The 23,743-nt window shown below is 45.2% G+C and overlaps 1 protein-coding gene across 2 annotated transcripts in view; it reads left to right on the forward strand.

The window, feature by feature from the left end:
• The first annotated feature begins 390 nt into the window (after positions 1-390).
• NR4A3 (nuclear receptor subfamily 4 group A member 3) overlaps positions 391-23,743 on the forward strand; it is a 41,767-nt gene continuing 18,414 nt past the window's right edge. The window contains exons 1-7 of one of the 2 annotated variants that reach the window (XM_009244690.4): positions 391-925; positions 4,176-4,349; positions 5,247-5,318; positions 6,571-7,523; positions 11,221-11,350; positions 11,814-11,986; positions 23,195-23,394. In XM_009244690.4, coding sequence (XP_009242965.3) covers positions 5,288-5,318; positions 6,571-7,523; positions 11,221-11,350; positions 11,814-11,986; positions 23,195-23,394 — 1,487 coding nt within the window. In that variant the 5' untranslated portion in view covers positions 391-925; positions 4,176-4,349; positions 5,247-5,287. The remainder of the gene's footprint in view (positions 926-4,175; positions 4,350-5,246; positions 5,319-6,570; positions 7,524-11,220; positions 11,351-11,813; positions 11,987-23,194; positions 23,395-23,743) is intronic. The other variant, XM_002820034.5, reaches the window with a different exon arrangement.

Genomic DNA, 23,743 nt, shown 5'->3' on the forward strand with positions numbered 1-23,743 from the left:
CCAGCAGCACTCCTCCAACTCTACTCCACCCGAGCCTGACAGCTGGGCGGTCCCGCCTGACCCGTGGGCAGGCCGCTGCACCCTCCCGCAGACGCACGTCCTGGCGAGCAGTTCCGCTGCAAAAGGGCTGGCACCGTGGGTCCGAGAAGCCCCCAGGCCGGGGCCGGCGGTGCGGCGGAGTTTCCATTGTGCGGCCATGCGACTGGCCGAGGAACGCGCGCGCGCGCACACGAACACACACACCCTCCCTCGCACACGCGGAACCGGCTGGGCCAGGGGAGGGAGGAGGAGGGTGACGTAGCGTCCCATGGCGTCACATTGACGTCTCGCATTCCAGGCACTCTATGGAGAGGCCGCTAGGGCTCCTGTGGCATAAATGACGTGCCGAGAGAGCGAGCGAACGCGCAGCCGGGAGAGCGGAGTCTCCTGCCTCCCACCCCCCACCCCTCCAGCTCCTGCTCCTCCTCCGCTCCCCATACACAGACGCGCTCACACCCGCTCCCTCACTCGCACACACAGACACAAGCGCGCACACACGCTCCGCACACACACTTCGCTCTCCCGCGCGCTCACACCCCTCTTGCCCTGAGCCCTTGCCGGTGCAGCGCGGCGCCGCAGCCGGACGCCCCTCCCGGGCTCACTTTGCAACGCTGACGGTGCCGGCAGTGGCCGTGGAGGTGGGAACAGCGGCGGCATCCTCCCCCCTGGTCACAGCCCGAGCCAGGACGCCCGCGGAACCTCTCGGCTGTGCTCTCCCATGAGTCGGGATCGCAGCATCCCCCACCAGCCGCTCACCGCCTCCGGGAGCCGCTGGGCTTGTACACCGCAGCCCTTCCGGGACAGCAGCTGTGACTCCCCCCCAGTGCAGATTTCGGGACAGCTCTCTAGAAACTCGCTCTAAAGACGGAACCGCCACAGCACTCAAGTACGTATGAGATTCGCCCAGTTAATAAGGGGACTTGCTAAAAAAGTTGGCTTGCTGGGAAGCGTCGCTCCTGAAATTGACAACTTTGAGTGTGGGGTTCCCTCCCCTGACCTTGCCGCCCGGCTCCGGCTTTGCTAGCCCAGCGGCCCGTAGGTTCTGATCTGAAACTTTTCCCCTGTAGTGGGCCCGCGGGGATCTCTGGAGCTCGTGGGATTCCTCCCCCCACTCGAAGAGGCGAAAAGCCTCTAACAAAGAGGAGGACCGGGATTTGTGCTATAGCGGCTCCAGCGATGTAATTCAGGGTATTTCGGCTCCAGTTGTCATGGTAATGATGCTCTCGGCGGCGGCGGCGGCGGCAGCGGCAGCGGCAGGGAGTTGCAGCTCCGGTGATGAACGGCAGTAATTTTCCTGCCTTTTAAGTAGGATTGAAAATAGGAGCTCCGATGGGTCCAAGTAAATGTTCCTAATGGTGGCACCGAGCTGGTTCTCTGGAAGGAAGCTTAGGAGGGAAGGGCCTAGGCAGCGGCGGTCAGAGTTTGCAGAGGCACTCGGAGGACCTCAGGAAAGAGGGCGTAATTGTAGGAATGTGGCTTATTGTATTGAAATGAGCCTGGGGTTCCACTAGGCACGTCTGCCTGGCGTCGCTGACATGCCGGTTTACACTTTTCCCTTAGGAGGTAAATCGGGTGTAATTGGCGACTCCCGCACACTGACACGCGTGGGGACGGTGTCCCTCTCCTCTGGACGTTGGCTCGGTGTGGGAAAGGCATGCTTTTTCACTGACAGAACTCGCGCTTTTGGAGAAGTTGCTCCGAGTGTTTTACTCTTAGTAGAAATGAAAGTTCTCGGTGGTGAGACCAGAGCGGTCATGCGAGCGCAGCCTGCGGAGACTGACTTCCAAAGGCACCTCTCCAACCTGTTGGAAGCTTCGGGGCAGTGGCGAGGAAGAACGCATTTGTCCCTTGATTTCCGAAAACGTTCTTGGAGATTGCCTTTTATTTATTTATGCGTCCAGATTCTCCAGAGGGAAGAGCTGCGAGGAGTTAGTAATCAGAAATGTCGGGCTGTGATCCCAGGGCCTTGTCGTGCCGGGAGAGAAGAACAGGGAGCCGTCAGTCATTCCATCGCGAGTCCAATGCCGGATCTCCTTTTCCCACGACCGGGAAATATTTTATAGAATCAAGTTAGGGAAAGAAAAAGCTGCCCAACGTGGCTAATGGGCACAATGAATGAAGTTACTTTATTCGAGTTATTTTCGCTGAACAAGATGCTCGCAGAGTTAGTATCAAAGACTCCTTAGGCCACAGCAACCTCCACGTCCGCTCCGCCCCCCACCCCCGGCACCCATCCACCCCGTTCCCTGGGACCGTGCGCTCACAGAAATTCTTCCCCGCGGTTTGTCTCGTCTCCCTCGGTCTTTCTGAGAATCTCAGTCTTTCCCTTTCTGTCAGTCTCTCCTTCGCTCCTCTTGCCCCCACCCAACCTCCGCCCCCGCTCCCCAGGGTTGGAAACTCCGCAGAGGAGCCCCGGTCACAATGGTGCGTTTCACGGTTTCCTCCACACGCTTCACCACGGGGAGGGGAACACGGGGGTGTTCCTTTCGTCTGCCCACGAGAAAGAAAGGGGCTTTGACAGAGGTAGTTATTTCTTCCTAATTTACAACCCCAAGGCTCTGTGCTCCCGGCCCCGGCGGCCGCAAGCCGGAGCGGCGGAACGTGTTTCCAGGCACTGAGGCTTTGCCTAGGTAACCGGCCGTTTGTGGGGCGGAGAGAGCGGCGGGGCGCTGGGCTGGGCTGGAGGAAAGGCTGTGTGGGTCCCTCCCGCGAACGCTGGGCGCTCGAGGGGAACTCCTTCGTTGGGGAGAGGCGGTGTCCGCCCACCCGAGTTCAGAGGCCGCCTCTCAGAGAACGACTCCGCTTGAAAGGCCCTCAGGGAATGCGGGACGGGAATGCGGGCACCCACTGAAGGGGCGGGTGGGGGATTGCTGGAGACCCCCATTGAAGATGCGGGGAGACGGGAAGCACATGCTACAGCCGTGGGAAGATCCGCTTCTACCCGCGCTACATCGAGGGCAAGCTTTCCGTCGGAGCAGCTCCAGCTGGGGCTGGGGGTGGCAAGGGAATACCCCATTTCCTGGCCGTCGAGGGTTTCCTGGACCTGGGGACTCCGAGTCCCTTTCTGTCTCCCTGCAGGCAAGCCCCGGGCTCAGGGGCGCCAGGAGACGACCCTCGTGGCCCCGCGCACCTCGGAGGTTTTTGGCTTGGTTTGATTTGGGGTTTTTCGGTCCATGTTCCCACTCTTCGAGCTGCGCCCACCCCGGGCAAAGGGGGCGCTATAGGCCGGAGTTTGGGGCACCCAGTTCCTTCCCTGAGGCCTGCTGAGCTGCGCTTTCAGCTACAAAGTTTCGCTGAGGCTGTGCGCTGAGACGCTGGGCCCGGAGCCGCGCTCGGCGCCCTCAGGAATGTGCCCCCGCTAGGCCGCTGGGTGGCCAGGAGCCTCCAAGCCGCCCACCCTCGAAGACACCGCCCTCTGGGTGCAGGGGACCTGCCTCCGCTCGTCCCATCAGCCGCTAACGCCGTCCGCTTCGTCCCCTTGCTTCCAGCGCCAGCCTTCTCTTCGCTGTGCCCTTTTGTTTGCTTGACCCTTGGCCCTCGAAACTCGCGGCTAGTAGAAGCGAAGCTCCATTAGCATTTAGAATGAAAAGCGCAGACTTTCTTAATTCCTCGGGGCATTCATGCATTCGTTCCGGACCTTGTGCATTTCCTATGCAACGTGTAAAATTTGTATTTGAGGGGTGGGGGCGGGCAGAACTGGAAAATGGCTTTTTTCCGCTGGTGAACACTCACTGACCCCCCGTATTCGGGCGGAGCTCGTTCCTCAAGTGTTCTGCTTTCTGTGGTTTTCCTGACTTCGTAAGCTCGGAATCAATTCTCGGGGCAGAGAGATCAATTTCTGGGCGATAACAGGCTGCGCGTTTTTTTTAGCCTCGGTTCTGGTGCCACAAAACGGTGGTAGGCGCAGTGGGTTCCAACAACCTTTCCTCGGCTTCCCCGAGGCCGTGTGATGCTTCTTGCCCAGGGGGACTCCTGTACCATTAATCACCCTTAATTTTATGATAATTCTTTGTAATTAATGTAGCATTTCTAGAGGTTGCCAACCAATTCCCCCAGTCCCCAATGCGCCCAGCCCGGGCCGTAGTGACCCATCCTGGTCTCACTGTGACCTATGTCCTCTCTCACCGTGCCTGTAGAGCCCACTGCGGAAGAGCGCAGCCCGGCAAGCCCGGGCCCCGAGCCTGGACCCTTAGCGGTGCCGGGCAGCACTGCCCGCGCTTCGCCTCGCCGGACGTCCGCTCCTCCTACACTCTCAGCCTCCGCTGGAGAGACCCCCAGCCCCACCATTCAGCGCGCAAGATACCCTCCAGGTAGGTTCGAAGGCACGACCCTTTTCTCCTCCCTGGCTGAGGAAAGTGGGTGGGGGAACCACACACTCGGCGGGCAGCGTGGTCGACCTGCCCAGTGCCAAGACAGTGACTGCTGGCCGCGAATTTCACAACACAGGTGGCTTCCTCACAGGAAGCTCCTCTGTATACCACACCCTGTTGCTACTGAGTGGAGCAGCCAAATTAAATTAAGCTTGCATTGCTCAAAATTAATTTTCTTTAGAGAAATACAAATACACCAATAGATTAGGGTATTTTATACATTTTTAATTTCATTTTTGCTCTTCTTTTATAGCCAGTGTACACATGTAAGAGTTATGGAATCACTTAGAGCAATACTGAGCATTTTCATTTATATAAAACCCAAATCATTTGGGTGCAGAAGTTTGGATGATTGAAGCTCGGAGGGAAGGAGAAAAGCATTTGAGCTGAAAACCAAAGAGTAAATTTGAGTTTGGCAAAAGAACAGATTGCACGTTTGGTTTGTACCACCTCTTTACAAATTTGTTAAATGAATACTAGGTGCCAAGCCTGTGTGGGCACCATAGATAATGCAGATAAATAGAATAGAATCCCAGCAAGCTCATCTTCTAGCTAGAAACCTCAGAAAGACACAAATAAGAGCAATAGAAAGGGATTGGCCGGAAAGAATGACAGAAAAGACTAATGGAGAAATCCTAGAGGTGCTGAAGGGAGAAGGAGAATAGATGAAAGATCAGGCAGTGTTCTTTCTTTTAAATGATTAGCCTTTCATTTCATCCCAACAACTGGACAGCAAGATAAGTAACTGGACTTCAAACTAGTGAGTGTATTTTTAAGGCCCTGCTTGTTAAAGAAAGGCTTGAACTGGCCTCTCCTCATCACTGCTTCTTCCAACAGGCCCTCATCACCTTTTTTCAAGTCAAGATTTCATCCCATACATGCATGACTCAATCAGATTTGGAAATGTGGGTAAGAGAAAGATGTCAAAGGAAATGTGAAGTATTCACTTCTCTATTAGTCACACCTTTTACACCATAGACTCCAAAGAGGCACCTGGTTTTCTTTTGGCTCAGAAAAACCAACCACCAGAAACCGCCGTTTTTTTACCATTTATATTTAGCCATAAAGAAAGGAAAATAATTAGATAAATCATCCACTACATCCAATAATTCTCAGAGCCTTCTCACTCACTTCAGTCTCTCTGAACAATAGTAAGCACCCTGGATACCAGCCACTTTGGGGGCAACATAGTCAAACTGGCAGAGAAATCAAGTCTATTGAGAAACTGCTTTTTTTCATGGGTACTAATTCTAGTGTCATAAGGAAATACCTATACTAACTTGCCTATTATGATAGTTGTAAACCGTTATCACCAAACAGCCACTAATATGTTTTATTAGTTAGAATTGGGATATATATGTCTCTGTGTGTGTGTGTGTGTGTGTGTGTGTGTGTGTGTGTGTGTATACATATATATATATATATATGGGTGGGTGTTTTGTTGCAGCTGCTGATCTTTTCTTTGCAGATGGTACAAACTCCCCCGAGTCAATTTCCTGGGCCTATGTCCCCACCTAGCTGACTGAAGTTATCAACAGGGGTCCAGTTTGTGCGGGCTGCTAGCCCTATTGGAGGAGTGGGGAGGGGGTGGGAGAAAGCAACCACAACGTGTGTGGGCAGCCTCAATTGGCACTCATAAAATGTTAGAATGTCAACTCTCTCCCTTGGCCACTAAATCTCTCACAGGGTAGTTTTTCTTGACTAACTCAGGTTTACAAATCAATGTGTATGCCTTGGGGGACCAATGGCCTCTTTCCCCCCAAATAAACCACTGGCTTTCTCTTTGTGCCCCTAGGTTATAGCTAAGGAGGCCACTCCAATTAGTTTATAGGATTCAAAGCCTCTTTTTAAAAACATCTCTGAGCTTATGAGGAAAGACTTCAAGTTTCCCAAATCTAGTGGAGGACAGGGCAAGGGAGGGAAGATAGGTAAAGAAGTCCACAAGAGGCCAGGTTTTGGCACCCCTTTGTCAGGAATTCAGCTTCCTTACTAGGGATGAAGAAAATAAGTGTGGGGCTTTGTGTCTATGCTACCAGAAGGAGGAGAGGATGACACTTCCTCTCTGTTTCCCAGATTAGAGAACAGTGAACCCAATGCTGCCTGTTGGCTAGAAAACAAGTGCTAACTTGCTTCTGAGAGACCCTTTTCTCTGTCCCTGCAGATATGCCCTGCGTCCAAGCCCAATATAGCCCTTCGCCTCCAGGTTCCAGTTATGCCGCGCAGACATACAGCTCGGAATACACCACGGAGATCATGAACCCCGACTACACCAAGCTGACCATGGACCTTGGCAGCACTGAGATCACGGCCACGGCCACCACGTCCCTGCCCAGCATCAGTACCTTCGTGGAGGGCTACTCGAGCAACTACGAACTCAAGCCCTCCTGCGTGTACCAAATGCAGCGGCCCTTGATCAAAGTGGAGGAGGGGCGGGCACCCAGCTACCACCACCATCACCACCACCACCACCACCACCACCATCATCACCAGCAGCAGCATCAGCAGCCATCCATTCCTCCCGCCTCCAGCCCGGAGGACGAGGTGCTGCCCAGCACCTCCATGTACTTCAAGCAGTCCCCACCGTCCACCCCCACCACGCCGGCCTTCCCCCCACAGGCGGGGACATTATGGGACGACGCACTGCCCTCGGCGCCCGGCTGCATAGCGCCCGGCCCGCTGCTGGACCCGCCGATGAAGGCGGTCCCCACGGTGGCCGGCGCGCGCTTCCCGCTCTTCCACTTCAAGCCCTCGCCGCCGCATCCCCCCGCGCCCAGCCCGGCCGGCGGCCACCACCTCGGCTACGACCCGACAGCCGCTGCCGCGCTCAGCCTGCCGCTGGGAGCCGCAGCCGCCGCGGGCAGCCAGGCCGCCGCGCTTGAGGGCCACCCGTACGGGCTGCCGCTGGCCAAGAGGGCGGCCCCGCTGGCCTTCCCGCCTCTCGGCCTCACGCCCTCGCCTACCGCGTCCAGCCTGCTGGGCGAGAGTCCCAGCCTGCCGTCGCCGCCCAACAGGAGCTCGTCTTCCGGCGAGGGCACGTGTGCCGTGTGCGGGGACAACGCCGCCTGCCAGCACTACGGCGTGCGAACCTGCGAGGGCTGCAAGGGCTTTTTCAAGGTGAGCGCACGCCGCCCCCTCCCCTCCGCACCCAGCCCCCGCGCTGAAGGGAGCTTCTAAGTGAGTGTAGGAGCATCCTTGTTCTTCCCGGTTTGAGAGCTGTAATCGGTACATGATGCTTTCCTACAGCCCTTCCTAGCACCTTCACATCCATTTTCTCAGGGGCTTTCTACTGAGGTCCATGTGCAGCAGGCCACCCCAGACGGACTCCGGCGGTCCGTGAACCTCCTGGCCTGACACTACCCTATGAACATTTTTCTGGAGAGCTTTCAGCAGAGTCTTAAAAGGACCTGTGACTTCGAAAATGCAAAAACCTCATTGCTTTGTCTTTCCATCCAGGGTGTCTGAGGGGATAGTGTGTGCGTACCAAGCCCTGGACATTTGTGTCTCATTTAATCCTTACAGTAAGAGCTGGGGCTCTAGAGTCAGACACATCTAAGATTGAATTCTGGCCACTCACTAGCTATTTTTAGTAACAGTGTTTTAAAGGTAGATATTAATTTTCCTTGTTTTGTAGATGAGGATGTTGAGGTTTGAAGAAGTTAATCAGCTGCCTCAGGACACACCTTCAGAGAAGGGAGATGGAGGCAGGATGCCAACCCATGTTTGCGTGACCCCAAAGTCCACTCCCTTTTCACAGCTCTGCAGCTCTGGGAGACAGGGACAACTGTCTTCTTCTATGGAAAGAGGCATCTCTTTCCATAGAAGATAGAACTTGGGGTCTTGTGTCCTCTAGGAACCTTTCCCTACCTCTGTACCACATGCGGTGCCAGGTGTAGACATAATTCATTCCCTCATAGGCCTAACGGAGAAATTTTACAGTGGGAGGGCCATCAGCCTCCCCAATATTTTACCCACGAGGAAGCTGAGGCCTGGAGCGGTGAAGCCTTAGGCAGGCTGTAAGCAGTGATTTAGCTGCCCATGAGATGTTTCCAGCTGATTTCTCCTGACTCCTGAGTTCAGTGTTATTTCTGCCACTTAGGGAGAAGACCTTGCTCTTTTGCTGTTCTACCTTTTGCTATTGACTCCCAGACTTTATCAGACACTTCTGTGCCATCCTTCTCACTCCTCACCCCACTGGCCATTATTTCAGTCATTTACAAACCCACACAAATTATTCCTTATCATCTAGTGCTGGACAGGGTAGAGAGAAAGAGGAAGCAGGATGCTGATTGGGTAACTTGGATTTGGGAGGCCAATAGGATATATCTGGGAGTACACCAGAATTGGAGAGAGAAGACTCAAATAGAAGACCTTGATCTTCCACCTTCCAATTGTATCATGTTGGGCATGACACTTCATTCTAGGCCTGTTTCCCTGTCAGTGAATAAAACTCAGAGAAGAGCTGTGTATTCAATGAGATAAAAATATATATGAAAGTGCTTTATAATCTTTAAAGGGCTGTACAAATAGTTCATTATTAAACAAAAGCTATAAAGTTTTGTAAAATGCACATTTGTGGAGGGATATACATAGCAACAAGCAACAATTATTTTTGATCTTCAGATTGTAAATATCACTACCTGAATTCTGCAGAGAAATGAGAAAATGTTTGGGGAAAGACTGCAATATATTAAGTGCCCTACAGATATTTGGAATTATGATGTTTTAAATGCAGAATCTTGGTCATTTTATTTTATTTTTTAGCCACTGAGTTTAGCCATTTTTTGTTTTAACTACTCAAGCTTTATCAGAGCTACTTTCAAGTAACTGCATTCCTTTAGCAGATTTGATTTTTATAGGATTTCAGTGGAAAATGCTGAACGACAGTGAAACTGGCAGCAGAAAGGGCGAAAATAAAAAAACAAGAATTATGAATAATCTACAAATATAATTGTCTCTAAATAATTGAGAGTTGACCAAAATACCAGAGTGGTAATACATTCTGAGTCTAGAAATGTCAATTAAGTGTTCCCCAACAGCTTCTCTTTTCTGCAGCAATCCCTTGAAAACAAATCTATACTTGAAAGGGTGGGGGCAAGATGGGGGAGAACCACCCCACAGAACTGTTAATTAAGGGAGCCGGAGCAGGTTTTACCCAGTGGCTTTCTACCATTAAACTGAGTTCTTTAAAAATGTGACATGAAGTGCAGTTAATGATAGGAATTCGGTGATTGAACCATAATGATCTCTCCCTTTCTTTAAACTGTGCACACACACAAATGTAGGGAAGGCTTCAGGTTATTGGGAAAATGTATACCTGAAGCAAAATGCCATCAGCACTCAAATTGGCATAAAGCTTTGAGGATGATGGCAAGAAATAGAGTGTTAGAAATTACTGCATGTTCAATGAAAGCTTTATTCAGGAAACACACGTTTCCTACCCTTACAGACTGCGAAGAATTTAAATGCTGGAACCTCAGAAGTATGCCTGTGTTTCAGAATTTTGCATTTTAAATTAAAATCACCTACTATGGTGGGGGAAACATGTCCTAGACTTGAGATAGGTTGGCTTTGTTATATTGTTTTATATAAGCAATCTAGAAACTATCCCCTAAAATGAAATTAAAAGGTAACAGGGTAAAACTGAAACATGGGGGCTGAGAATGACTGAAAGTAAATGTTAAAAGCAAATCTAGATGTTTGAACACAAAATAGATCGTGAAGCCCAAGTTACCTGGATTTATTTTCTTTTTTTTTTTAATGCAGCCCAGGCTTCCCAAATAAATTTCAACTTTCTGCTCTATTTGGAGTTGTATAGATCCAGGTAATTTCTGAACAGTTTCACCCTAAGTGGGAAAAATACATTCATTTGCACAAATGTTTTCAATTTAAAAAGCAAGCATTTGTTTAAATTTGAAGGATGAAATATGTTTATTTCTCCATGTGTCATTTCCAAATTATATGGATTCTGAAAAATACATCATTTTTCTATCCAACCTTAAGTTTTATGATTTTTTTTACAATATGGTCACTGTGTCTATGTCAATAGACATTTATGAAATGACCTATTAATAGGAATTTTCACTGAAAATATATGGCTGTCATATATCTTTCTTTGTCTCATTTTTTGTTTGTCCCTTGGGGTTTTTTGTTTTCTTCCTTGGATATAATAATGATTTGTAATAACTACTTTTAAGATTTTGCTTTGAAAAATCAGGAATGGACTGTTTATCATGTATGATCTTTAAAGATAAAATAAGCTATACAGGCTGATTAAGTGAATTTTTTTGCATTAAAACATTATTTCCTATATGTTTTAATTAGAAAAACCCTGATTTTGCTTTTTATGATTTCATCTCTGTTGGGTAACAAAGTCAGTTACTGTGATATTTGACTTACAATAGTGATAGCAAACAAAGTACATCCCAGATAATTTTGATTTTATTTTAATAAGGTCAGCAATAATCAGGGGAGTGGAACAAGTGGAAAATTGTTCCCAAAGGGATATTAAAAGTGGAGATAATCTAATTCTCCAAGGTATGATATGTTGACCTGGTAATTTCAGATATGATTTTATCATTCAGAGTTGGGTGTCTCCTGAGACTTGCTTTAGAACAATCCAAGATGATTTTCATTGTCAGCAGCTAACACTAATAAAATTGTTTTTCCTGCAGGCTAGCGTGTTAGGAAATTAAATGTATTGAATTATACGAATTGCACTGTCGCTTTTCACAATGTAATTAAAATACATCTTGTCAGGTCCTACCTCTTTCCAGAAACTATCAGTTGACTATCTTGTATTATATTTTCTCAGAGAACAGTGCAGAAAAATGCAAAATATGTTTGCCTGGCAAATAAAAACTGCCCAGTAGACAAGAGACGTCGAAACCGATGTCAGTACTGTCGATTTCAGAAGTGTCTCAGTGTTGGAATGGTAAAAGAAGGTATGGATATAATGCTTTTTACCCAGTTTGCTTATACATATTCTCAGAAATCACTGAAAAAAAGTTAATATTTACATTGGGATGGTGAATTTTTCTAGTTCCTTTTTCCTTTCAACATTTTATTTTTATCATATATATCTACATTTTAAAATAACTGAGGACTATTTATTCTAATTTCTCAAAATTAATAGAGGACTTGTATACATACATCTTTGTTCTATTTAAGGAGGAGACTTTTAGGGCTAATTCATTACCAAATGTAAATATCGGTGGCTTTTATGTTGCTTGTTTCAACTCTTAGGAAATCATTGTGTGAATATTATTCCAAACTTATTACCACTTTTAAATGGTTGGTCTCATTAATGATTGCTCAACTGTAATGTGTTTTTATTCCTTTTTGCGATTTATGGTCATTCATTCCATAATCTTTGAAGATTGTTTTCTTTGTCTCTTTTGGCATCAGTTGTCCGTACAGATAGTCTGAAAGGGAGGAGAGGTCGTCTGCCTTCCAAACCAAAGAGCCCATTACAACAGGAACCTTCTCAGCCCTCTCCACCTTCTCCTCCAATCTGCATGATGAATGCCCTTGTCCGAGCTTTAACAGACTCAACACCCAGAGATCTTGATTATTCCAGAGTAAGTTTTATGATTTCCTGCTTTCAAATGAATGATCAGGGTCTCTATTTATGGCTACTAGTAATAAGAGTTGATTGAATGATTTGGTGTCTGGTACCACGTTAGACAGTTTTCATACTTTTTCTATATTTCTCACTTCATTTAGCAATTCAATGTATCCATTGCACCAAATAATTTTTGCCTTATTGAATCTCTAAATGCCTTAACAAGTAACCCTGACAGTGCTGCACCTGTCATACACATTGTTGCAGGATTCCTGGTGGTTGTGCCAATGAAAATCTGCACAGATGAACTACAATTTGTAGATTTATCTCATGATCTAGACAAAGTGACTACTGTTTTTTTTCATATTGTGTTCAAACCATCTGGGTGAGCCTCAAGTTATTAGTAAGCAGTTTATCCAGTTGCATCAGCATTGATTGACCTGCTGCTTATTCAGAGGGATTAGACCATTGGTGGAGAGAAGCGAGCTCTGGCTGTGACATCAGATGTTAGGAGGACTGGGATGGAACGCCACCTCTGCTACTTCCTGCCTGTGTCACCTGGTTCCTGCTTTTGGCTCTCTCCTGCCTACAGTGGAAATGACTACAATATTTAACCTTAGAGGGGTGTTCTGAACACCAGTCACACAAGAATGATGGTTGTGAAAATGTTTTTAAGACCATAAATGACGATTGGTATTGTTATAGTTAAGTCAACCAAAACATATCAACATTTTTATTTCATATGGGATATAGTAAAATCCCATCAGTCTGAACCCTGCAAATTCCTCAAAATCTAGATAACACAGAGAAGAACCGTGAGAAAGGATTTTCTGAGCAAATGAATAAACAGCTTTGTAAGGCAATTTCTTTAAAGGACTTAGAAAAGTAAACTTCTAGCAAAACAGGGTCTCAATGAAGAGGGAAGGGAAGGAAAAAAAAATCACAATTATTGAGCAGTTTCTATATGTTAGACATTGTGGTACATTATCTCATTTAATCCTTTAAACCACCATGAATTGTAGGAATCATTATCCCTCCTACTTGAAGGAAAAAAAAAACAAAAACAAAAACAGAAAACCTTAGAAACACAGCTTGCACTCAGATAAAGAAATACTAGTCCAGAGGCCCCCAGTCAGTTGATCTGTCTTGGTGGCTACTACCAAACTGCCCTCCCCAGGTCTAATCAGTGTTTCAAACTTCTGGCTGAATGGCTGGCAAACAGTGTGAGTGTGTCCCTGCTATGTGCCCTTCTCTTAGGTTGCAGTGTTGATAGAAATGATTAGTGTACCTGCTGTGATCCCCTTTCCCTCTTCCCCACCCTCATTATAGGCTGCGAAGCCTCCTCTCTGCACCTGATAACAAAACGTCATATGAGAAGCATGGTAGATCCTTAGCATCAAAGGTTGAGGACTCTTATTCTGATTATAAGTAGTGGCTCTTGACTACAATCAAGTCTCAAATAATAGTGTAGGAGAATAAAGCAGAATAATAAAACTAAGTTAACAGTTTAGGCTTCTTTGGAATCATGCGGGCCTAGATGAAAATCCCAACACTGTCATTTACTAGCTAAGTGACCTTGAGCAACTGATTACACCTTTTGATGCCTCAGTTTTCTCATCTGTGTTTTGGGGTAATAGTAATATCTACTTCCTGGGGTTGTTTGTGAAGATTAATTACAATTATACTTGTCAAAGCTTTAGCACAGTGCCCTGTATGTTATTTCCTTGGCCAAACTTTCTTACTCTGCCATTTGTTCAATGTCCTAATAAGCATGAACACTACACATTAGGTATCATGCAGAACACTCTAAAGATAAGTATTATGCTCTCTGTTTCACAGATAAGGAAATTTAAACTGGGAGAGGCTAAAGGGCTGACTTGCCCATGGTCACTGAGCTAATATGCAGCAGAGACAGAATTAGGAGCCAAGTATATTAGGAGCCAAGTGTATTGAACCTAAAATCTGGGCTTCTAAATACCAAGCTTCACTGCCTCTCTGGTTCCAGTGAGAGTAGATGCTAGAAAAGTATTCAGGAATGAAGAGTTCTCCTCCCAGAAGCACCCTGGCCTCTCCATATGCAGTTCATCTGAATTAGTGAAGCTTCTTAGCACTGCCTAGGCTAAGGCTATAGCACACAATCTGACATTGCTCCAGGGCATTTGAAAGCACAATAGATGGTCAGTACAGATAATTTAGGCCTCAAAAGTAATTTTTTGGCCCCAAATTATCCAATTATCAGTCTACATGGCCTAATTAGTCATTCAATGGCAACCCGTTCCCAGCACTTTGAGTTGTCCCAGCTGGGAACTGTCTCCACACTGAAAAATCAATCTAGTGTGTTTGCTTGCCTCTGCACCATTCAGTCTGTTAGTCTAGAGTCATCATCCTCATCAACAAACATTTATCCAATTTAATTGTTAGCTTTGTCCAAAATAGCAGATTGACCATGCCAGCATCTGGGTCACATTGGTACTACCTTTGGGGCCTGGCTCAATTTTGCAAAGCATATTTATTTTAATTGCATTATTTTGGAATCAGGTTGAACCTCATAACTTGGATTCCCCTGCTTTTAGATAGCATTACACAATTATCAAAAATTGGACCCAAATCAACTAAATTAAAAGACTTTTTAAAAATACAGTGAGTTTTCATCAAAAACTTGGATGAAAGCATAGGAGCATGCTGATCACATTTGCAAATGACAGAAAGCTGGGAGGGATCGCTAATATGATGGATGTCAGTATCAACATTCAGAGTGATCTCGACAGGTTGGAACAGGAAGGGCTGAAACCATCACAAAGAAAGTTAACAAAAATAAATCTGAAGCTCAGCATTTAGAATTTAAACAAATGGGAGAGCCTTGGCTTGTCAGTGGTTCATGTTAAGAAGATCTGGGGAGTTTATTCCATATACACTGAAAATGAACCAACAAAGAACGTGTGTGGTAGAAGGGAGGGATGCCACATTACCTTCAGCTGCAGTAGTAGAAGTATGGGCAGACCCAAGTTGATGACGGTTGCATGGACTCTGTCCTGTCAGACTGTACTTCGCGGATTGAGTCCAGTTCTAAGCTAGGATTTACTGTTTCTGGGAACTTGTAATGGATGATTGGGGGAAACAGAAATATGTAGGCAAGAAGGGAAAAGATTTGGTGAAATTGGGTCACTCCTTTGCCCTATGGCAAAAAGAACTATTCTCCCAAAGACAGATCTAGAGAGAGAAGGACGGGGGCCTCTTCCCGCTCACTTGTCTGATAACAAGTGTTGGCCATACTAGCTGCTGTGGAAGTGTGAGTTCATCAACACAAGGAGTAAGTAAGGTAGTTTTAGTTTTAGCTTTTTGGGGAACCCCTATACTGTTTTCCATAATGGCTATACTAATTTACATTCCCATCAGCAGTATATGAGCGCTCCCCTTTCTCTACATTCTCACCAGCATTTATTTTTTGTCTCTTTAATAATAATCATTCTAACTGCGGTGAGATGATATGTCCTTGTGGTTTGGATTTGCATCTTCCTGTTGATTTGTGATGTCGAGCATTTTTAAACATACCTGTTGGCTGTTTCTATGTCTTGTTTTGAAAAATGTCTATTTAGGTTTTTTATCTATTTTTAAATAGATTTTTTTTTCTGCTGTTGAGTTGAATTCCTTATATATTCTGGTTATTAATCCCTTGTCAGATGGATAGTCTGCAAAATTTTCTCCCATTCTGTAGTATTTCACTTTTTAAATTGTTTCCTTTGCTGACCATCACATATATTCTTACATAATTTCACTTAAGACTCCAGCTCTGTGTGGTATTATTTATGGTTTGAGTAATTTTCTTAATAATGTCATTCACTGAAATTCAATTTTCATAATACCTTCCTTCTTAAAGTTTTACATATACAAATTCATAAAACTGGAGTGACCTTGGGATCATCTAATCCAAGTCCCATATTTTCAGAAGAGTAAATTAAGGTTTAAAGGGGTTAACTGGCTTGCCTAATGTCGGTGACAGAGTAGAGGACAAAATCCAGATCTCATCACTCAAAGTAATATGTTTCTATTTCATCACACTGTCACTTCTATTTAATGACAATTTATTATATTTTTGAACATATAAACTTTATTAAATATTTTTAAATTACAATAATAGTAATATATATCCATTGGGGTTTTTTTTAAAGGCAACCATTTACAAGTGGATAAAATGAAAAATGAAAATCTCTGCTTCATTTATAGCTGCCTGATCCCACTCCTTAGCAGTGTTTTAGTGTGTATCCATAATTTATTACATTATAAAGAAGAATTTGCCCTGTCAAGTTTGAGAATTGATTTGAGCCCTATAATTTATTAAAGATGCTAGCTTCCCCCAATGAGTCAGGTCAATAGAAAAAGGAGGAAATGTGTTGCCAGCCCAGTATGTTTTAATCTTCATGTACTAGCATGTGTTCCTTTAAGGTAGTAAGTGAGCAGTTTTCTCCATTTGTGGGAATGGGAGGTGGAGGGGTTTTGTTCCAAGTCACAGAGGAAATGAATGTTTTAGAGGCCAGAAAGAGCTCCTGAGTTCTGTGAAGCGTTCCTGGCTCTGGGACCTTCAGTTCTCCTTTGGGCCAAACTTCTCTCCCTCAAAAGTGAGCTCAGATCATTGTACATCAGTGCAGTCAAAACATGTCACGTTTGATTTGTCTCTCCTCAAAATGTTTCTGTTCTCTGCACCACAGTTGCTTTTAATTTAGCAATACAAGTATGTATAGATACTGGGATGAGCTTCAGAGCCTGCATAATTACTAATGAGAAAACATACTTAGTGTCCTCATTAGTTGATCATTTCAAGTATTTTTCAGCATACTAGGATGTTTTCTGGTAATCAGTGCCACTTAACGGAGTAACAGACTTGCAAATACGAGAGATGCTGCTCAGATAAAACCAGGCACCAGCAAATGGCATTTAAATGTGTTCACAAGATAGCCTATGAAACAATGTGGCTTAAGACACGTTAAATCTACAAGGTAAACTGAATGAAGCTGCAAAAAGAGTGGTTTCATGGAGCATCTCAGAAGACCCTTTCAAATTGTTACCAATTCACTAGATGATTTCACGCCAGTTCCTGCTCCTCTGTGGGCCACAGTTTCCTAATCCAAATGGTAAAGAGATTAAGCTAAATTAATTCCCATTATCTCCTCCAGGCTTCTCATTCCCTGATATTCTGACCATAATATTAATACCTGCTATAGTTCCACTATGAGTACAGGTCAGCGTTTCCTAAAACATGGTGCCCAGACTGCTCCTACGAGAAAGAGCTGGGGTGTTTGCTTTAAAATGCAGATTCCCAGCCCACACCCACTCAGACATACTGAATCAGAACTGGGAAGAAGGAGAGGCAGGCAAAAATCTGTACTTTAAAAAGTGCCATTGGATGATTCTTTGGCACACTAAGATTTGAGAACCATCGATATAGTTTATAATAACAATTCAATTTTACCTTGAATTTTCCAGCTTTTCCTGGGGTTGAGAAGGGATGAGCAATAGAGATATAAATTTTCCTGAAAGCAATCAATTCATTTAACAAATACTTACTGAATGGCTGCTAGGTAGTAGGCACTGTTCCAGGGCAACGGACACGTAGCTGAACAAGACAAAGCCCTTATCCACATGAACCTTACATACCAGTAAAGGAGAAAAAGAGTAAACAAATATACAATTGCAGTGATGTCATTGGTGGGGGGAGAGGAATTTTTTGCTTTTTGCTTTTTGAAATGGGGGCATAGAGTTAGATCAGAAAAGAAAAAATTGGGGGGAAAATATATTCATTGCCAATTTTTAAAATGTCACTTTTTAAAGTGTAAAAACCTAAGAATATGCATACATAGTTTGACTTATACAATGATCACATCTAAAATTTTTAGAGCTATAGTTGAGAAAAGTAACATTTTAAGGGAAGAAAAAAGTGTCCTTAGCATAGTCTACATATTTAGCCAGGGCTGAAAGTGAGAAAGAGTAAATATTAGATTCCACACTGCTATTAAAGCCTCACATCACTAATTTTTGAGGGGTGGTGTTTTCCATGGGTCTCACTTAATTTCCACACAAATATCTCATTTGGGGCCTGGGCTATTGCTGAAGTCTGACTTGTATAGCTGCGTTACTGCCATATGAAACACACAGACCCATTTTAGTTTACATATTATCCATTGCTGTTGTTTGCAGCTCTAGATTCTTGGGTGCTTCAGAGAAACCTTCCTTAGGCATTGGCTATCAGTAAATGTAATACTGTGTCTTTGACTAGTGAGAAAGCCAGAGTTCTGACAGATCAATAAACCCATAGGGTGGAAAAAAATTAGTATAAACAGGAAAAAAGTTCATTTAAAAAAATCTTTTTGCATTTGACCTATGTTCGATTGGCATGATCAGTAAGCAAATATTTCTAGATTTTCTTTGTCAAACCCCAAACCTACTTATCCCAGAGACAGAGCAATCAATGTAGGGCAGCAGAGACGCAGAGCTGGGGGTCCAGTCCTTCCAAGTGTAGGACCAGTATTCTTTGGGTGAGGTTTTTCTAAACTGGTAGGCTAGGCAGAGAAAAAATCTAAAATGTTTTGTTCCGTTCCTTTACATCTTATGTCCAATAGAGGAGATTTTTCTTTTCCTGCAGCATTGGATGCTGACCCTCCAGTCACCCCCAAGTTACTGGTAGCTCAGGCTGAATTCACTTTGGCTCCAAAATTCTGAGACTTGGACCAAAACCACTGCAGGTGAAGCCCAGAGGATCTGGCTGGAGTCTGGCAGGCCGGGCCGGCTGGCTTTCCTTCTTGCTGGGCTCCATTGGAGAAAAGTACACACACAGGGTGGGCAGGGACTTCACTTCCCTGTGTGCAGAAGGCATGAAATGTGAGCCCACCAGGGGCAGAAGCCTGCAGAGGACCTGGGTGAAAGCTACACACTTTGATGGATTCTGAACAAATATTGGAAGCAGAGAGATTGTTGAGTTGTGAGCCATGGATTCAGGGGAGTCAGTGCAGGAGGTAGATCCATTCTCAGGGGAAACTATTCATTCTTTAGTCTTTTTCTCTCCATTTAACCCACTATTTTAGAACAAAATAATGCTGAATCAGTGTCAAGTTCCAGGCAATAACATCGTACCTGGTATGATTTAGCAATATGTAGAATCATTTAATGCAAGAGCCAGAAGTAATCTTAGGGATCAGCTAGTCCACTTGATTCCTGTTCCAGAGGCTGAAACTGACTCAGAGAGGTTAAATGCCTTGTCTAGAACTGCACAGCAAGTCAGTGCAGAGCCTGGATGAGGACCCCATGACCTGCTGCTTGGTCCAACACACTTTCCTTTACTCCCACTCATTTGGGAGTTTCACAAGTAGCTCCCTCAGCTTTTGAAAGGGAGGATCTGCCCTGAATTTCATTCTGCTCTTGGAGAGCCTGTGGAATTATTAAATAGATTAATAAATAAGGAGAAAATAAAAAAGAGGAAAGTTAATTCCCTTTTCCCCACTCTCTTCCAGTTAAGAGTCTGTGTGCTGGCAGGGCACGGTGGCTCACGCCTGTAATCCCAGCACTTTGGGAGGCCAAGGCAGGTGGATCACAAGGTCAAGAGATCGAGACCATCCTGTCCAACATGGTGAAACCCTGTCTCTACTAAAAATACAACAATTAGCTGGGCATGGTGGTGCGCACCTGTAGTCCCAGCCACTCGGGAGGCTGAGGCAGGAGAATCGCTTGAACCCGGGAGGCGGAGGTTGCAGTGAGCCAAAATCATGCCACTGTACTCCAGCCTGGCAACAGAGCGAGACTCCGTCTCCAAAAAAAAAAAAAAGGAGTCTGTGTGCCAGGAGGTAGTAGGAAGTGTCTATGACATAGGATCGTGCCGCCATGCTTCCTTCTCCTGGACTTTGCTCCCATGGTCTATTACAACACAGAATATTCAGGACTTCATAGAATCCCAGGCACTGTGTAGGATTGTTGGGAACAGAGAAGCCAGGGCTCTGAACTGGACCAGGTGTTATAGGATCTTAGAACATCAGGGCTGAAAATCAAAAACTTTCTACTTCAACCCATTCCATTTCATAAATATGGAAGCTGAGGGATGGTGATTATTTCAGACATCATAACTGTTATCAATATCGTCACTGTCATTTGTTAATCACGTACTATATATCAGGCCCTTCACATATGTTATCACATTTAATCATCACAACAAAATTTTGAGGAAGGCCAGGCATGGTACACCTGGTAATCCCAGCAGAGATTGTAGGGAGGTCCAGCCAGGCGGATCGCTTAAGCCCAGGAGTTCAAGACCAGCCTAGGCAATATAGGAGTTAAAGACCAGCCTAGGCAATATAGAGACACTGCCTCTACAAAAAATAGAAAAAATTAGATGGGCATGGTGGTTCCTGCCTGTGGTCCCAGCTACTCAAGAGGCTGAGGTGGGAGGATCGCTTGAGCTGGGGAAGTCGAGGCTGTAGTGACCCGTGATCACAGCACTGCAGTCCAGCCTGGGGAACAGAGCGAGACCCTGTCTCAAAAAAAAATTTTTTTTGAGGAAGGTATCCCCATTTTACAGAGTAGAAAGCTGAGGTTCAAAAAAGCAAAATGATCCTACATTATTTCACATATTAGGGGCCAGAACAAAATTGAGATTAAAGTAGCTGGACTCTCTGTTTTTTTTTTTTTTTTTTTTTTTTTTTTTTTTTTTTTAGTTATTTAATACAGCTTCTTGGGAAAACACAAAGAAAAAAAGACCCAATTAAATAAGCGTCTCATTTCCTCTCACCCAGGTAGCTCCACAGTAAGCACCTAGTTGCTTATGAGCTGTTTCTTCTCCAACCAGGTTAGGGTATTACAGCAAACCTAAGCACTCTTCTGACTATTCTTTCATTGAAAAAATATTCAACAGTTATTTATTGAGGTATAATTATGTGCCAGTCACTGTACTGTTGACAGAAACATAGGACCAATGTATACATACCTGGAGAGCTCCAGTGAGAGTAAAGCAAAATGCTTTTTAAAGATTTCATAGGCCAGACGTGGTGGCTCACGCCTGTAATCCCAGCACTTCAGGAGGCCAAGGCGTGTGGATCACTTGAGGTTAGGAGTTTGAGACCAGCTTGGCCAACATGGTGAAACCCTGTCTCTACTAAAAATACAAAAATTAGCCAGGCATGGTAGCACACTCCTGTAGTTCCAGCTACTCGGGAGGCTGAGGCACGGAATCGCTTGAACACAGGAGGTGAAGGTTTCAATGAGCCAAGATCATGCCACTGCACCCCAGCCTGGGAGACAGAGCAAGACACCGTCTCAAAAAAAAAAAAAAAAAAAAAAAAAAAGATCCCACCAGCTAGTAACATCAGACATACTTAATAGCTTGGAGGGGTAAAACTTGAAATCACAGGGTCAGCTAAGTCCTGGCTGTACCACTATTGGTTGTGTAACTTGAGAAAATCTCTTAGCTTCTCTGAGCCTCAGTTTTCTCATCTGTAAAATAAAGATTAAAATCCCTACCCCATGAGGATCAATTCAGAAAAGGAATGCAAAATGATGCACAGCCATGTTAATGTGAAGGAAATGATGTGCCTATTTACGTGTTTCTGTGTATCTCTTAAATCTCTGTGTTGTTGGCTGTCCCTTGATTAGTATCTTGCTGTATCAGTCTTCCTGCCTGCAGCAGAAAAGTCTTTCCTCCAGTGATTCAAGAAAAACTCTGGTTCCACCAGAATTTCTGAAAGCTGGGTGAAAACTTTATTCCTACTTATATCTTTCTGCTCTTCGGACTCTCTAGATCCATGCTGTCCAATAGACCTCCCCTCGGTGATAGAAATGTTCTATCCCACATTTGGCCATTGAGCACTTGAAATATGGCTAACATGACTGAGGAACTGAATTTTTAATTTCATTTAGTTTTTATTAACTTAAATAGCCACAAGTCCTGAGTCTGATGGCACACAGCTGCCTGGGTTCTGCCAAAGAGACCTCTCCTTCCACCACTTCCTGGTTTGTTTTATCTCACAGAAATCCATCAACAGCCAGCAAAAATCATTCTTTCTCTTGTTGATTATTTCTGTGATTCCCAAACTTCATTGTGTATGAGAATCACCTGGAGATCTTGATAAGACAGTTTGGTGGCCCAGGCACGGTGCCTTATGCCTGTAATCCCAGTACTTCGGGAGGCTGAGACAGAAGAATTGCTTGAGTCTAGGAAATCAAGACCAACCTGAGCAACATAGTGATACCTACCCGCAACCCACGCCTCCATTTCTACAAAAAAAAATTTTTTTTATATGTTTTCTGTGTCTACCCCCAGAGTTTCTAATTCAGTAGGTCTGTGGTAGGGCCTGAGATTGTCACTTTTTTTTTTTTTTTGAGACAGAGTGTCACTCTGTCACCCATGCTGGAGGGCAGTGGCACAATCTTGGCTCACTGCAACCTCCACCTTCCAGGTTCAAGCGATTCTCGTGCCTCAGCCTCCCGAGTAGCTGGGATTACAGGCGCATGCCACCACACCCAGCTAATGTTCATATTTTTAGTGGAGATGGGGTTTCACCATGTTGGCCAGGCTGGTCTCGAACTCCTGACCTCAGGTGATTCATCCCCCGACTCAGCCTCTCAAAGTGGTGGAATTACAGGCATGAGCCACCGCCCAGGCCGAAATTGTCATTTCTAACACATTCCTGAGTGTTGCTGATGCTGCCAGTCTGGAGACCACACTTTGAGAACCACTGGGTTAATTTAGCATCTCATGGGGAGACAGCTGTGCTATAGTGAAATAAGTAGACCCTGGAGATCTACTTGGACACAAACTCCTGGGGCAGTAGTTCTCAATTAGGCTACTCCACTTTGGAGTCACCTGGGGAGCTTTTAAAATTCTTGACCCCTGGGCTCCACCCCAGACCAATTAAATGAGAATCTCTAGGCGCAGGACCCAGACAAGAGTTGTTTCTTCAAGCTCCCCAGGTGATTGCACTGCACAGTCAAGGGTGAAAACCACTTTGCCAATTTGGCTTAAGCAAATTTCCTTGTCTATTAAGTGATAACGATAAAATTTGCTGTATTTGTATCACAGGGCCATTGTGAGAATCACATGAGATTGTGAATGTGAAGGGGTTTTATAAACTGTAACACCTAAAAGTAAGAATTTAGGCATTGATGGTCTTGGAAGGGCCTGTTTGCAAATGATGCCATCATCCCCACTGAAGCAGGATAATGCTGCTCTCTCTGGTTTGCATTCTAGTACTGTCCCACTGACCAGGCTGCTGCAGGCACAGATGCTGAGCATGTGCAACAATTCTACAACCTCCTGACAGCTTCCATTGATGTATCCAGAAGCTGGGCAGAAAAGATTCCGGGATTTACTGATCTCCCCAAAGAAGATCAGACATTACTTATTGAATCAGCCTTTTTGGAGCTGTTTGTCCTCAGACTTTCCATCAGGTAATTACTACTATTTTATCTTCAGTCTACGTCCTTTGAAGAAGCCTGAAACCTTCTGTGTTTGTAACTGAATCATTGGTGAAACGTTTTCTCAAGAAGCAAATGTGAAATATGATCAGGCACTAAAAAAACTGAGCAGCGAGTCATGGAGGGAGCACTAGGCTTGCCGCCAGGACCCGTGGGTTCTAGTCCCAGTTCTAATATGGACTTGCTGTCACACCCTGAGCAGGTCACTTGCCTGACCGGAAGTTCAATTCCCTCCTCCTTAAAAGGAAGAGGTTGGATTTGATGATCTCTTGAGGTCCCTTGCAGCTCCAACATTCTGTGATTCTGGAAAGATTCTCATAGT

Source organism: Pongo abelii, chromosome 13, assembly GCF_028885655.2.
Source record: "Pongo abelii isolate AG06213 chromosome 13, NHGRI_mPonAbe1-v2.0_pri, whole genome shotgun sequence".
NCBI lineage: Eukaryota > Metazoa > Chordata > Mammalia > Primates > Hominidae > Pongo > Pongo abelii.